General features: G+C 41.8%; 2 protein-coding genes across 2 annotated transcripts in view; both read right to left on the bottom strand.

Moving 5' to 3' along the window:
- The window catches only part of bmp16 (bone morphogenetic protein 16), a 604,258-nt gene that overhangs the window by 130,064 nt on the left and 458,491 nt on the right, over positions 1–15,703 (bottom strand). The window lies entirely within an intron of this gene.
- On the bottom strand, positions 7,034–11,745 carry LOC308085892 (solute carrier family 22 member 4-like; the record flags this gene model as incomplete). The annotated part of the gene is made up of 6 exons (XM_080429207.1): positions 7,034–7,160; positions 8,449–8,620; positions 8,935–9,089; positions 9,672–9,775; positions 10,785–10,967; positions 11,539–11,745. 6 exons carry the CDS (start codon positions 11,743–11,745, stop codon positions 7,034–7,036), a joined length of 948 nt encoding a protein of 315 aa, XP_080285333.1.

Here is a 15,703-nt window from a genome sequence, read left to right as displayed (position 1 = left end):
TACAAATATCCAAACCTCACTTATAGGGGCGGTTTCACCGCCCAAAAATAAATACATTTATTGAAACACTCTTTATGATGGAAGAAACCATAACTTAAAAAAAACAAATTTATTGTTTTTTTAAAGTTATGGTTTCTTATATAGGCCTATGCACATGTGTCATGTGACACTGGCCAATCACAGTCCTGAATAGACTGTGATTGGGTTAGGCGGGGTAAATTTTTGGCCAATCACAGCGCAGGATTTGTTGTACAAATATCCAAACCTCACTTATAGGGGCGGTTTCACCGCCCAAAAAACCTAGGTAAAAGCAGTTAAAAAAAGAACACAGCTAAAACAAATAAATATAGATCAGCTGGTCAACCCCCTCCCCCTCCCTCCTCTCTCCCCTAGTACATCATTATACAGCCTAATGGCCCTTGGGATAAAGGAGTTCCTGAATCTGTCCGTGCTACACTGCAGTGATCGGAGCCTATTACTAAAATTGCTAAAATTGCACATTTCAACCCTACTAGTAAAATAAATGTACGTTCGAAAATATACAGAAATGTACAAACGTTACAATTTTGTAGACTTTTGTCGATATTGTAGATGGGGCACAGATGGGGTCTCATCCTTTGTAATGACGAAACATGCACACGTTATCCTGGCAAAGAAAAGGCATAGGATTAGTGTTGTGTATAAATGCAGATAACCACTAAAGCCCTACATACTTCGTCGTAGGAAAAATTGCATAACTTGCAGATGTACAAGCTTGTAGATTGGCTATTCTTGTTATTTTTTGAACATTTAGGAAAAAATATTTTTCCGGCCTAAACAACATCTTTATCTCCAAGATCACGACTGGTAATTCTCCCAGGAGCATACCTTTCTCTCACAGGCATCTGCTGGATAGTTTCAGGCAAATGTCGACCAAAGGTCTCTGGAAGGAAGAGAGTGGCCAGGGCAGACAGAAGAGCCAGAGAACCCAGCAAAATATATGGTAGATACTTGTAGTATATACCTGCATATGGAGAAGAGCACATTTTTTTATCCCACGATCTTTGTAACCCCATTTTTTACACCCAGTGCCAATTGTCTATGTAATCCTGGGCACTACCTTCCCTCTGCCAACCTAGGGAGGCCAGGGCCGAGCTCATGCCTCCTTCAATGCATGAGAGCCAACTGACCTTCTTGTCACCTGACAGGGGAGCGTTTCCCTGGTTGGACTTAGCGCGTGGAAGGAACACGTTATTCCAACCAGTTCCTTTCCCCTCCATCAGGCGACCCGGCTGGCCAGGGGGAGGCAGTATAGTGACCAGGATTACTGCATGTTTTTGTGAGGGTACCTACCCTAGGTAACGCGGGGAGAACATGCAAACTCCACACAGAGTAGGCCCTTTTGCCAACCCCACCTAGGGTATGGGCACTGATGACGCGGAGGAGAGAACACGCCTCCAGTGCCCACAGCGTCCCCGGCGGGAATCGAACCCAGGACCTTCTAGCTGTGAGGCGACAGCGCTACCGTCTGCGCCACCGTGAGAAGAGCACATTTTAATGACCTAATAGTTTAGTATGCAGCATGTGCATGGGAATTCACAAGTGTTGAAGTACCATACTTCTGTCAGGAAACGCCTAATGAATTAACGAATTATTGCATATGATAAGTATAAGTCAAACTATTCAAGAATCTATGTAGATCTTAAAAATCCCAACGATAGACCTGTGTCATTTGATGGTTGTCTGCACCATCGGTGTGTGAATGGGTGAATATAACGCACTTTGTAAAGCGATTTGGATAAAGGCGTTTTAGAAATACGAGACCATTTGCCAAGAACTTTGTCAAATTGGTACACTTTTCTGTGTACCAGTAACTCACTTCGGAAGTATCTGTTCAGATGCAATAGTAGTTATTACTACTAATCGTAAAAGTTATTACTCTTTGACAGTAGAAGTAGACATTGAAGATGACAGAAACTTACTCAGTTGCATGACATAAGGAGCAACGATACCGCCCACTATGGAAACCATGCAAAAGGTGCCAAAAGCTGTGTTTCTGATGAATGTTGGGTACAGCTCTCCGGTGTAGGCAAAAATCGTTTGGAAACTGGTGGAAATGCACAATTTACCCAGCATCTCCAGTGCTATGGACAGGCCAGGTAGACCTAAGCAAAGAGAAGAATAGAAGAGAATAAAGTAGAATAGATGCATGAATCTATCTATTTAGATATGTTGTATGTGTGTATATATTTATGCATGTATGTATTTGTGTACATATGTGCATGCAAGTGCCTCACATTACTGAATGTACATTATATCCAAAATGTGCAATGATTAGCATAACATGTACACGCACGCACGCACACACTTCCAACATTCATTAGGTTCCTATATGATAAAGTCCCTACGCAGTGGTGGAAAAAGTACTCAAATGTTTTACTTAAGTAAAAGTATCAATACTGCAATGTAGAAGTACTCTGTTACAACTAAAAGTCCTGAATGCAAAATTTACTTGAGTAAAAGTACAAAAGTATTAGTATCAAAATGTACTTAAAGTACTAAAAGTAAAAGTACTAAATGTTTGAAAATAGCAGATCTACAAGCTCACAACGCGTCGCGATGCGATGCGTTGTGAGCTTGTAGATCGGCTATTTTCAAATAGCCTAGGTATAAAATAGGGCTAAAGTGGTTAATTTATGTTTCATAATATCATAATTTATATCTGAAAAGTAACTAGTAACTAAAGTTTTCAAATAATTGTAGTGGAGTAAAAGTACAATATTTGCCTCTGAGATGTAGTGGAGTAGAAGTAAAAGTATTGGAAATTGGAAATACTCAAGTAAAGTACAAATACCTCAAAATTGTACTTAAGTACAGTACTTAAGTAAATGTACTTAGTTACTTTCCACCATTTGTGTACATATGTGCATGCAAGTGCCTCACATTACTGAATGTACATTATATCCAAAATGTGCAATGATTAGCATAATATGTACACGCACGCACGCACACACTTCCAACATTCATTAGGTTCCTATATGATAAAGTCCCTGCAGTCACCTTGTGGCACCAGCTGAATGCAGTACAGCAGTCCTCCTCCAAGAGCCATACAGAGCGCCACAGACAGCCGCCTGGGAAGATACTGCAGCACCAGCCAGCTGGAGACGGACGCCGGCAACCCCACGGCTGCCGAGATGAAACAGTTGAGAAAGCGGTCGCCGTGGAGACGGGATGTGTTCAGGGACAGGCCATAGTAGCCGGTGTTTACAGTGAACCTGGGAGGGACACACACACAGCAACAGTCTCTGTCCCAGCAGTAAGTACCGATCAATGACTGACAGGTGAATGGATGATGGCTAGATCAGTGGCTCTCAAACTTTTTCATGCCAAGGACCCCCAAAATGATATGTATTTGGCCGCGGACCCCCCAGAAGCAAAGATTTGAGTTACAAAAAATATATATTCAAAGATTTGCACACATTTTCAAGATTTTTCAAAAATATCAGATCTACAAGCTCATAGCGCGGCACTCGGTGCCGCGCTATGAGCTTGTATATCTGCTATTTTTGAATAGCCAAAGTATAAAAGGTCATAATTATTCTGATGCTATATTTACACATTTTTCTGGGTACCCCCTGGAACACCCTCAAGTACCCCTGGGGGTCCCCGGACCACACTTTGAGAACCAATGGGCTATATATATATATGTATCTCTCAAGTGGAATTGAAATGTTAAATAATGCTAACAAATGTGTATGTTATGTTATGAAATATACTCCATTACCCCCCACGGGAGACACCAAACGTCTTCCGCAAACACGTATATTTCAAAAGAACCACAAAGAAGCCGCCCCCCATGAAAAGCGACTGGAACATCAACCAGGACAAAAAGAAAACATTCAGGAATACTAAAACAGCAAACAACATCAATACAGAAATAATGCACATACAAGAACCAAGATTACATAGCACAGCGACACGGTGAATCACATCAAATAGACAGACAACTCATCCCAACGCCAGCACTCTTGTACACTCTGTACTCTGTGCCCAGCCCAGCAGCCTTGGGACAGTCAATCCTATTAGGTATTCCCCAATTCCAATTAGCGTGCAGGATCCTCCTGTTAACCTTTAAACTCTGGGAAAAATGTTATACACAATGTGAAGTAGTAATATGAACATGTAAGGTGACTTATTATCTCCAAAAGCACACTCTCGCAAAATAGGCACTTGAGCCCCAAAGTCGCGTGATTGTGACTGATGGAGCTGCATTCTCATTGTAAGATCACTTAGTATCCCACAACCATTAAAATAGGCCCGTTCAGCCCCCAAGTTACATGATCGTGGATACATTTTATTGTTATTGTAAGGTGACTTATACGTTCAGCGCATCAATCTCTTACATCAATCTCAGCCGCCGACTCAAAAAAAAAAAAAAAAAATCCACATTTAACCCCAGAGACCAGAAAGTAAAAAAACACCCTCGCATCACTCCCACCATGGCCGCCAAACGCCCCACAGGTTAACCCACCATTATCACAAAAATGTAACCCCAGGTCCCATATGCGCAGTGTCCCGCTCGACAATGTCTCTCTCGCAGTCCCCCCAATGTCATCTTCTCACCCCAGCCGTGCAGCCCAGCGCAGCTCCAGATTGTCCAACAGATAGCCACATTTTTTACAACAGAGCGCTCTACTAGCGACCGCTGAAGACGTGATAACACACTCCCCACGAAGAACCCCACCATCGCAAGTTCTCCACTCTGCTGGCACCCGCTGTCCTCTCCCCACAACATACCCGCCACGAAGAAATTCGACACACCAATTTCTCCGCTCTGCCGTCCGCACCGCAGCGCGCTCCTCTAGCGATCGCAGAAGATAAGTTGTGTAGCCAGATGAGTCGTGCAGCCGTCCTAGATCTGGTCATGAGGTCCTCTCCCTGTAGATTTTCGAAGAGTCGTCGTCATGTCGTGCCGATGTCCATGATGAACCTCCACGGTGGTCCCCCCACGCCTCAGGGAGATAACACGATCCGTCCACCCACCGCAAGGCAAAAATTCAGACATTTCCGCCCGTCCGCCGCATGTTCTTTCGACGCCTGGCCCAGTATCCCTGGAGACCAACGCGACTGCCGACTTAAACGCCATATGTGGTATCTGAGAACCACAGACTTAAAGGCTCTATTGCACTTTTGTAGTTGCCAACAACGCCATATGTAGATAATTTGTTGTTCCAGTGGTGAGAATGAATGGTTGTAGAATGAATTGAGTCATCACTAGTCAGTGAGGTTTCTTTGCTTCCATTTATTGCATAGTACAGACAGCTTTCTATGGAGACCCTGAGGTCCCCACCACACAACAGCCTGACGGCCGCTGAGTCACACACACTACAAGCTTACATGTCATAGTCTTTATAGCATTGAATAGGTGGGTGGGGGTCAGCCTCCAAAAGTGAGACCCCACCCAGACAAACAATAGATCACACTTTGAGTCCCTGATTCGATTTGCACCTGTATAAAGCAGGAAAGGGGGATGGGAGACACATACATACAGTAGACCTCTGTCTCCCAGGCAAACAACAAAGAGGATGTTAATTGTAACCCCCACACCCAGCAGACAAACCGGCACCTCTCTGTTTGAATCCTCTCTCCTCCTGTAGGCTACTTGTAGACTTGTGAAGTTAAATAATGCTAACAAATGTGTATGTTATGTTATGAAATATACTCCACTAGTATGTGTGATAAGGTGAGTGCAAAACAACCTGTGGATATACTCACCACACTAGGAAGAGTATGAGTGTTGCGTTTCTGGTTTTGGTGAACCTTAGCATGTCTAGAATGTTGTGGCGCTCCTCTGGGTCGCATTTGTCCTTTGCCATGTCACTCTGCAGCAGTGGTGGGAAAAGTACTCAAATGTTTTACTTAAGTAAAAGTATCAATACTACAACGTAGAAATACTCTGTTAGGGCGCGCTCTCACCGCACTTTTATTTTACTTCAGAATCTGCCAATGCATTGTCAATGTAAATGCGTGGATTCACGCAAGAGCGGATTTTTCCGCTTGTCGCGCAGACCTTGCGTTTATCTGCTCTACACGACTTGTCCATTTGAAGCAGAAAACTGCTGGAGGCGGGAGCTGATTTTCCCCCTCTGTCCAATCGGGTGAGTCGCAGGCGGACCGTCTCAAGACTCAGGAAGCACCATGGTGCTCTAGGCAGCAGGCGGTGCGGGCTACGGGGAGGGTCCTGAAAGTGAGTGACAGGCGCGTCACTCCCGTTTTTTAGAATCCGCTGGCTGCAAAAAACTGTGGCCGCGCACAACCTGCGTTTAACAGCGGCCAGCCAACTTTTGGTGAGAGCGCGCCCTTACAAGTAAAAGTCTGGCATTCTAAATTTACTTGAGTAAAAGTACAAAAGTATTGGCATCAAAATGTATTTAAAGAATACCAAAAGTAAAAATACTCATTATGCAGAATGTCCCATTTCAAGTTTTCAAAATGTATACAAATCTTTTGAAAATAGCAGATCTACAAGCTACAAGCTCACAACGCCTCACGATCCCATGCGTTGTGAGCTTGTAGATTGGCTATTTTCAAATAGCCGAAATATATATACCGCTTAAGTGGTTAATGTTTAGTAATAAAAATCTAAATCTAAAAAGTAAATAGTAACTAAAGTTTTCAAATGATTGTAGTGGAGTAAAAGTAAAATATTTTCCTCTGAGATGCCGTGGAGTAGAAGTAGAAGTAGAGTAGAAGTAGTGGAGTAGATTAGGCTTCATGCCTTGCACTCCAAAACGTCAGTTCACAATGCTTTTTGAAGTGTTCTGGGTGACACCTCTGGTACTGTAGCTATGTTGTCATTACAGCATCTGTTATAAATGTGATTCCCAGTGTTGGGGCCAGAACATTGGGATTACAAATAGTATTTTATAGTGTTTAGGGAAGTGGTCACACTACACATGTATGTGGAATGATTATTGTGAAAAATATGCAAGTGAAGAATGATATATTATTAGAAATAAATGTAATTGAAAAAGTTAAACAGTATGACTTAAAGTCAACTTACATCAAGGATGACCAGTGGAGCCTCTACTTTGTTCTTCTTAGCAGCTTCTCTCAGTACGGCCTCAGCCTCCTCTATCCTTCCCTGGGAGATCAGCCACCGAGGAGACTCTGGGATGAACCTGCCTCGCAGGTAGGAGAGAGAAGGTCCACGCTTTGGTTATCGTCGCCTTGCTAAACTAACGGCCTATGCTATGTCATTTTTTTCAGGTAAAAAAAAAAACTGATCCAAAACAAAACGATATCATATTTCTTAATCATTTCACCCAAAATGTTTATAACAAATTATGACTATTTAAATAGAAATAACACTGTCTGTCAGTTATGTAACTGACAGACAAATGTAATGGATTTAAATAGGTTTAAATAGGATTAAATCTGACTTAGGCCAAAACAAATTTTAAAGTTAGGCCATTATACTAACAGGGGAGTTTTACCAGAGGTGGCCAGTGTCATGAGGAGCTGACTTAGGCAAAAATATCATTTTCCTCAAAAAATGACTTAGGCCATTAGTTTAGCAAGGTGACGTTATGGAACACAGAAGAGAGAGGCTCACGCTCAAACAGTCGGAAGGGCTTTACCTCAAAAGCAATTCATGGTCCCATACAGGTGATTAAAGCGAACAGAAAATATCATCCTTTGAAAATATAATAATTGTAAGAGAAAAAGTCGTCTCCAAAAAACTAAAATAACCTTCAAATCTATACTGAAAATGTACGTTATAATTTAGTCATTAAGCAGATGCTCTTATCCAGAGGAAGTGCACACGTGTGTATGCAGTTTCAATGTAGTGCTTCAAAGAAGGATTCAAGTTAAACGTGACTGATATTGTACTTCTAACGCTTGAGGGGGCCATGTTTTTGTTTGTTTTGTTTTGTTTTGGAAAATGAACAAATAAATAAAATAAAATAAAATAAATGAAAAGTAAGTAATTGAAACACAGCCCCTCACACATTAGAAGGACAATCAGTCACCAGAACCAAGGACGGGTGTTTTCAATGAATCCATCATGGTTAAAATGGAGTAACAATGGGTTTGTATAGGAAGGGGGCGTGTCAGATAAAATGAATATCAAATATCTAAATACTAAATCAAGCAACTTCTGGGGTACTCACAAAAAGCTGAACAGACGTAAAAATGACCCCAAAAAAGTTTGAAAGTGAAATATCCCTTTAAGGATTCAGTACCTGTTCTTTTTCTCCTGTAAAATGAAATAAAAAGTTATAAAATAAATAATTAAACAAAAGAAAAAACCTTTAGAATCTGAATTTATAAAAGAATGAAAGAAACTATTAGCATCTATACTACAGTGAGCTGTCACAGGTAATAGTGATAATATAAGTCCCCAATATTATGAGTAAAAAAAACTGTCTCTGTAGTGATGGTTCTTCTACAATGACTGCAACTCACCACCAGAGCGGTGCGTAGACCAGGCCAGGCAGACATAAAGCCAGCAGAAGAGACCTCCAGTCCCTTATGAAATAAGCAACGAGAGGCAGCATCATGTAGCCAGACGTAAAGAACAGATTCATTCCCAGAGACAAAAACAGGACACGTACGTTTCCTGTCAAGATCTCAGTACCTGGAGGGAAGCAGAGGGAGAGAAATACACCAAAATAAGACACGTTTATCGGCTGAAGCTCCTCCGTTCCACAGATTTCCATAAACCTAGAGACACTGTATTCTGCAATAATATCAATGTCCACAGTAGGCCTATGTCTAATGTATCATTTCATGATCATGCCCGGAATCAAACCCATGACCAATTGTGGTCTGAAGGCGAGAGCTCTACCGACTGAGCTACCTGAACGAGAAAAGTAAAAATCTGGTTTAAATAGCAGGTTACATGTTACATTCAGCACTTTCCCATCCATTCTCAACATGTGTGTTGCATACCTATGACAAAAGCAGCAATATGGTTGGAGTACTGGCCCAAAGCAACGATGAAGAAGAGGATAGAGAACACCGTCCACGAGGGAGAGAAGATTTGGACAAAGGTAAAAAACATCTGGACTGCCATGGTTGCAAACATAACAGGCTTTCTTCCAAACCTTAAAAAAAAAGAGACAAAATTAGCCAACATGCGTTTTGTTTCTCTTTCCTTTGCAATTTACAATTTACATGTTAGCAGTGGTGGAAAAAGTCCACTCAAATGTTTTACTTAAGTAAAAGTAGCAATACCACAATATAAAAATACTCTGTTACAAGTAAAAGGCCTGTGTTAGAAATGCTACTTGAGTAAAAGTACAAAAGTATTGGCATATCTTCTTTTTAATAGGTCAGCCATACACATCTGGACATAGGGAAACTGTTAGTTATTATTGGTGGATTGTAAACCAGATAGACCAACGATAACACTGGATAACTGACCATCCTGAAGGTCAAAGGGTGCAGTCACAATCCCATAACTTTCTATTTATGTCTCACTTGACCATGAATCCATGTCACACATAGGTCAGTAACGGTGTACTCAATTTACTCAACTACATTTCAAAGTCAAATATTTTACTTTTGACTACTGCAACTCTTGGAAGGCTGTGAAGTACTCATTAATTCAGGCCATTTCCCCACAAGCCTGAAGAGACGGAGCGTCATGGGTCATATTAAATAATCATGCCATGGGTTTCAAATACTTGTCTGAGATCGGTCCAGAGAAGAAGGATCCACACAGAACTCCCAGGAAGTACACTGAGGAGGTGAACGGTTGCTTCCACTGGTTGCTGCATACCAGGTCAAACTGCAGGTTGAGAATTTACAGTAAAGAAAGATTGACACTTCCGGTTGCACCTTTGGTTAAAATAAATTTGTATTCACTAAAGTTATGGATTGTGTAGCGTTAACTTGAAAGTGTAAACACATGCATGCACGCCAGTGGTGGAAAGTAACTAAGTACATTTACTTAAGTACTGTATACGTAAGCACAATGTTTAGGTATTTGTACCTTACTGGAGTAATTCCAATGTTAAATACTTTTACTTCTACTCTCCTACATCTCAGAGGCAAATATTGTGCTTTTACTAGTTACTTTGTAGATTTTGATTATTATTACAAAACATACATTAACCACTTCAGCCCTAGTATATACATTTCGGCCATTTTGGCCTATTTTCAAAAGATTTTATACATTTGAAAACTTGTGAAATGGGACATTCTGCATAAGGGCGCGCTCTCACCAAAAGTTGGCTGGCCGCTGTTAAACGCAGGTTGTGCGCGGCCACAGTTTTTTGCAGCCAGCGGATTCTAAAAAAACGCTGTGACGCACCTGTCACTCACATTCAAGACCGTCCCCGTAGCCCGCACCGCCTGCTGCCTTGAGCACCATGCTGCTTCCTGAGTCTTGGGACGGTCCGCCTTCGACTCACCCGATTGAGCAGAGAGGGAAAATCAGCTCCTGCCTCCAGCAGTTTTATGCTTCCAATAGACAAGTCGCGTAGAGCAGATAAACACAAGGTCTGCGCGACAAGCGGAAAAATCCGCTCTTGCGTGAATCCACGCATTTACATTGACAATGCATTGGCAGATTCTGCCCCAGAGGTAAAATAAAAGTGCGGTGAGAGCGCGCCCTAATGAGTACTTTATACTTTTGTACTTTAAGTGTATTTTGATACCAATATTTTTGGAGTTTTTGGACTTTTACTTGTAACAGAGTATTTCTATATTGCAGTATGTATTGATACTTTTACTTAAGTAAAAAATGTGAGTACTTTTTCCACCACTGACGCACGTGCGCGCGCGCAAGCACTGACCTCCGTGACGATGGTGGACTGGTAGATGTCTTGGCTGTAGCTCCATCCGTCCACACAGCTCTCCTGTCTCAGTTCAGTGAGGTTCACGTCCCGACCGGGGATGTAGCCCAGAGCGGACAGGTTGCTGACCTCGTCCAGTCTGTACCGGTGGCATCGGCTCTGCTCCTCCTGTCCGTTCACCACCTTGTGAAATATAATAACCTCTATTACAGTACAATAAGCCGTTTGTATGGTATGGTATGTATGGTAACTAGGGATGCACCGATACGGAAATCCTGGGCCCCTACTGATACCGATGTTTATAATTAACAATTTGACCGCTAACAGATAGCCAATACCGATGTATATTAACGTATGGAAACATGTCGTAAAGCATTGGTTCTCAAAGTGGGGTCCCCCCCCCCCCCCAAGCAAAATGTGTTAATAAAGCGTTGCAATCATTTTAACCCCTTTATCCATATTTTATACTTTGGCAATTCAAAAATAGCAGATATACAAGCTCATAGCTGTGCTATGAGCTTGTATCTGCTATATATTTTTTGTATCATGAAAATTTGTGCAAATCTATGAATATATATATATTTTTAAAGCGAACATTTGTAACTCAAATATTTGCTTTTGGGGTTCCTGGAACAAAATATTTTGAGATGGGGGTCCCAACCAAATACAGTACATATCATTTTGGGGGTCCTTGACATGACAAAATTTGAGAACCACTGTCGTAAAGAACAATATACTGGCATCAGTTGCTCACCTCTACAGGGATGATGGCCTTGCGCCACTCTGCAGTCAGGTTGACATCTGGAACCAGGCAGTGGTGGCGGGGGGTGTCAGCCAGGAAGATGACAGAGAACGAACTGAAGCCATTGGGAATGGTGCTGGCACAGAGCAGGAAGAACAAGGTCTGCTGGAAGCGTCCCCACTGTCCAAGGAAGGCTGTGGTCTCCTCGTAGTCCTTCATGGCCAAAGACCCAAGAGCCAAGATTCAAGAATCTCCTCTTCCTGCTGACACTATACCTTATCACCAGTCAGGTCAGGTGATGTGTCAGTCCAATGGTTAACGATGGTCAATGGTCAACCATTGACCACCCAACACGCCCAGGAATCTTCTAGGAATAGACTGTCGGGCAGACACCTCCTCTTATCTCCCCCCCCCCCCCCCCCCCCCGCCGTAAATCAATGCTGTACTTCGCCATTCTATATCACACAAAAGTAGCAAAAATAGCCGATCTTCAAGCTCAAAACGCGTCGCTAAGCTGCTATTTTTTCATTAGAATCCTGAAACATTTTAATTTAATTTCAAATGCAGTTAGTTATACTTATGTTAACTTTATGAATACAAATACATTGGACATAAAAAGACAATAGAATATTATACTAGTCATTAAGATAGACTGAAGTAATTAAAGCGGGTCATGTTTGCATATTGGGAATTGTAACTGAAATCAATAATATATCAGTATTCCGATATTAACCTGCGGGCCGCATTAAGTGAAGGATGGGGGCCGCATGTGGTCCCCGGGCCGCCAGTTGCCCATGATGCTATAAAACCACAATCCACTAGTTATTATTACTTTGTCTGAATTAAACTCTTAAAGGTGCCCAAAAAGTGTATTATACAGAGAAGGTGGGGTCCTGAGAGGCTTCCCACCTCCGAGAATAGACTTTCAACAACACAAAATAGCCTTTGTTTCAGTGAGTACTGTAGCGAAGTGGTTTTGTTTATTGGAGCCCTCGGCAGTGGAATTCCTTGTCAGTTTACATACAGTCAGTAAGTCACTCTGCTCAAGGGAGGGAGAGAGAGCTTGGTACATCATTATAGAGAGAAAGGGGCCCTGTGACCTGACCTTATCTTTCCGACCTTATGTTTTCTTTCCTGGAAAGCGTAAGGCTCTTCATAAAAGATTTATGATTGTAGAGTTGTGTTCATATGCGTCAGCAAAATATTGGCCCAGTTTGGATCTGAGAATGCTGTATGAGGGGCTCCCTCATACAGCATGCTGACAACGGATTTGACATCCCTGGTCTATCACATGGCACAGCATGTGATAGACCAGGGATGTCCAACTCATGATCCGCGGGCCATTTGCGGTTCGCGGAAGGGTCCAATGCGGCCTGCGACATGATTTAAAAAAAGCTAATTCATACTACCTCTAAAGACGTCGCCAGCAGCTTCTTCAATCAAACAATCACCCCTCCCCCACCTGCCTAGCTGATGGCCCGGCCGTAGAGAAGCTTTGTCTCTCTCCAGCTTTGGAATGTTCTCGCTGATTGGCATCGTTATCAGTCTACTCTACTCAACTATTAGTTGAGTTGTGATGGCCACACTATTTGATCCTCACACAGGAGTCGGCCTAGTAGCACGGTCTCTCTCTCTCTCTCTCTCTCTCTCTCTCTCTCTCTCTCTCTCTCTCTCTCACCAACCATCCAAGATTATAATACATTTTTTGTCACCAACCATCCAAGATTATAATACATTTTTTGGAGTATGGAATGTGCTCCAGTACCACAAGAAAATTCCCCACGGACCAAATTTGGCCCACTGCCATAGAGGCTAAGCTAGACCTTGTCTGTCAGCACCATGATGGATTCTGATCACTGTCTCTGCTCACCAGTCTTGGGAGTAGACTGCTATGAAGATCAGGAAAGATGCTGTCCTGATGCATGTGAGTGGAGTGGACTGACGCCTTCCCCAAAATGTGCAGAAACAGTAAAGGGGGAGCTGAAGCGCTGGTGTGTCTTCGTAAAAGATTGGGGTGTATCCTCACAAACAGAAAGATCACAGCCCTCATCTCTTCCATCCCATCATCGGCTAAATTGCCCCCACGCTGTTGTGAATGTTGTGAATAGTAATGTCCTTTAGCCACATGAGATGTCATCCTGAAGAGCAAGAACATTAAGCAGAAGCTGTTGAGCATGTTGTACACCTTCAGTGCTGACAATGGATACTGCATTTAGTCATGATCACCATGATGTCCTAATTGTCCTATGTCCCTGATGCAGCTATCTCTAGAAAGGGTGTGAAACACATGCTCAGTGATTTAACTGATGTCCTTGTCCTGTTGGTGTATTGGGATGTATCAGGTGGACCTACGGTGTAAAGTACAGATGGAACATTGGGATGGGACGGTCTTATACGAATGGCAAAGGCAAGATCAGAGCACACAACACTTTGCTGGCAGGGACCTACCCATGATGTGCTGGGTGCTACAAGTTAATGGCCCTTCCTCCAACACGGACCAACCTGTTGCACCACATGTGGGCTCATTTACGCAGAGATGGCAAGATGGGAACACAGTAAATGAGACATGAAAAGTTATATATATAAGTTATATACTACAATACATACATACATATCAGCTGTGAAGAGTGTCTTGAAGGACAGCTGAATGTCAGGACCACTCCCAGGTTTTTTGGCAATTTGAGGCACATATTTCACTGTTAGTTTTATTAAAAAAACTTTATTCAAACTGTAAAGCCATTAAAAAAGAAAGAAACAGAACCTGAGTGATTTAAAACCATCAATATGTACAGTGAAACACTAAGGGTCTGGAGCAGTGGTGTAAAGTAACTAAGTACATTTACGCAAGTACTGTACATAAAGGGATTTTCACTTTTTTTTTAAAGGGTCATTTTGTCGTCTACTCAGGCTTTTGTGAGCACCCCACAGTTTTTAAGTTGCTTGATTCAGTATTTAGGTATTTAGATATTTGATATTCATTTTATCAGACACCCCCTCTTCCTATACAAACCCATTGTAACTTCAAACTCCATTTTAACCATGATAGATTCATCGAAAACACCCGTCCTTGGTTCTGGTGACTGATATTGTCCTTCTAATACGTGAGGAGACTGTGTTTTTTCAATAACTTTTTTAATTTATCTTGTATATATTTTTTGGAAAATGAAAAATAAAAAATAAATTCAAAAAACAAATCATAATTGATGAATCTAACATGTTTAAAATAGAGTTTGAAGTTACAATGGGTTTGTGTAGGAAGGGGGCGTGTCTGATAAAATGAATATCAAATGTCTAAATACTGAATCAAGCAACTTAAAAATGCTCCCAAAAGCCTGAGTAGACGATAACATGACCCAAATTTGTTTTGAAAGTGAAATATTCCTTTAAGTAAAATAGTATTTCCAGTTTTCAGTACTTTTACTTCTCCACTACATCTCAGAGGCAAATATTGTACTTTTACTCCACTACAATTATTTGAAAACGTTACTAGTTACTTTGTAGATTTTTATTATTATTACAAAACATGCATTAACCACTTCAGCCCTATATACATTTCGGCCATTTGAAAATAGCTGATCTACAAGCTCACAATGTGTCGCATCGGCTAATTTCAAAAGATTTTTAATCATTTGAAAACTTGTCGTGTACTTTCTACTTTTGGTAGGCTACTTTAAGTACATTTTGATACCAATACTTTTGTACTTTAAAATGTAATAAAGACAAAAATAAGAATAAAACAGGTAGGTAGTTAGTTGAAGCAGTACATATTTTAAAGCAAAAGAAAATAATAATAATATAGTCGACACTCCATTGTGGTATATGTCACTGTACATTTGCATAATATACAGTGACATATATAATGTATATATAACAGTTAAATGTTCTCTGCATTCGACCCATCCTAAGTAACGGGAGCGGTGGGCGCTACGGGGGCAGGGCCTCAGGGAGCACTAAAGACCCTTACACACTGTACGATATTTTACCCGATTTCACTGTCGGGGAGCTTTTTTGGTGTTCGCCGACAAAACCACCGATCTCAGTCAAGATCTGGCGTTCCTCGGCGAGGTGTTGATCGCGCAGTGTGTAAGGTACTCCGAGAAGAAACACCCCGATAAAGTGCGGTCGGCGAGAGGTTCCCGACAAGTTTTAGATTTCAAACATGTTGGATATTTGGGGC

Source organism: Gymnoscopelus braueri (genome assembly GCF_963280865.1).
Source record: "Gymnoscopelus braueri genome assembly, chromosome: 5".
NCBI classification, from domain to species: domain Eukaryota; kingdom Metazoa; phylum Chordata; class Actinopteri; order Myctophiformes; family Myctophidae; genus Gymnoscopelus; species Gymnoscopelus braueri.
This window is presented reverse-complemented; position numbering and strand designations above follow the sequence as displayed.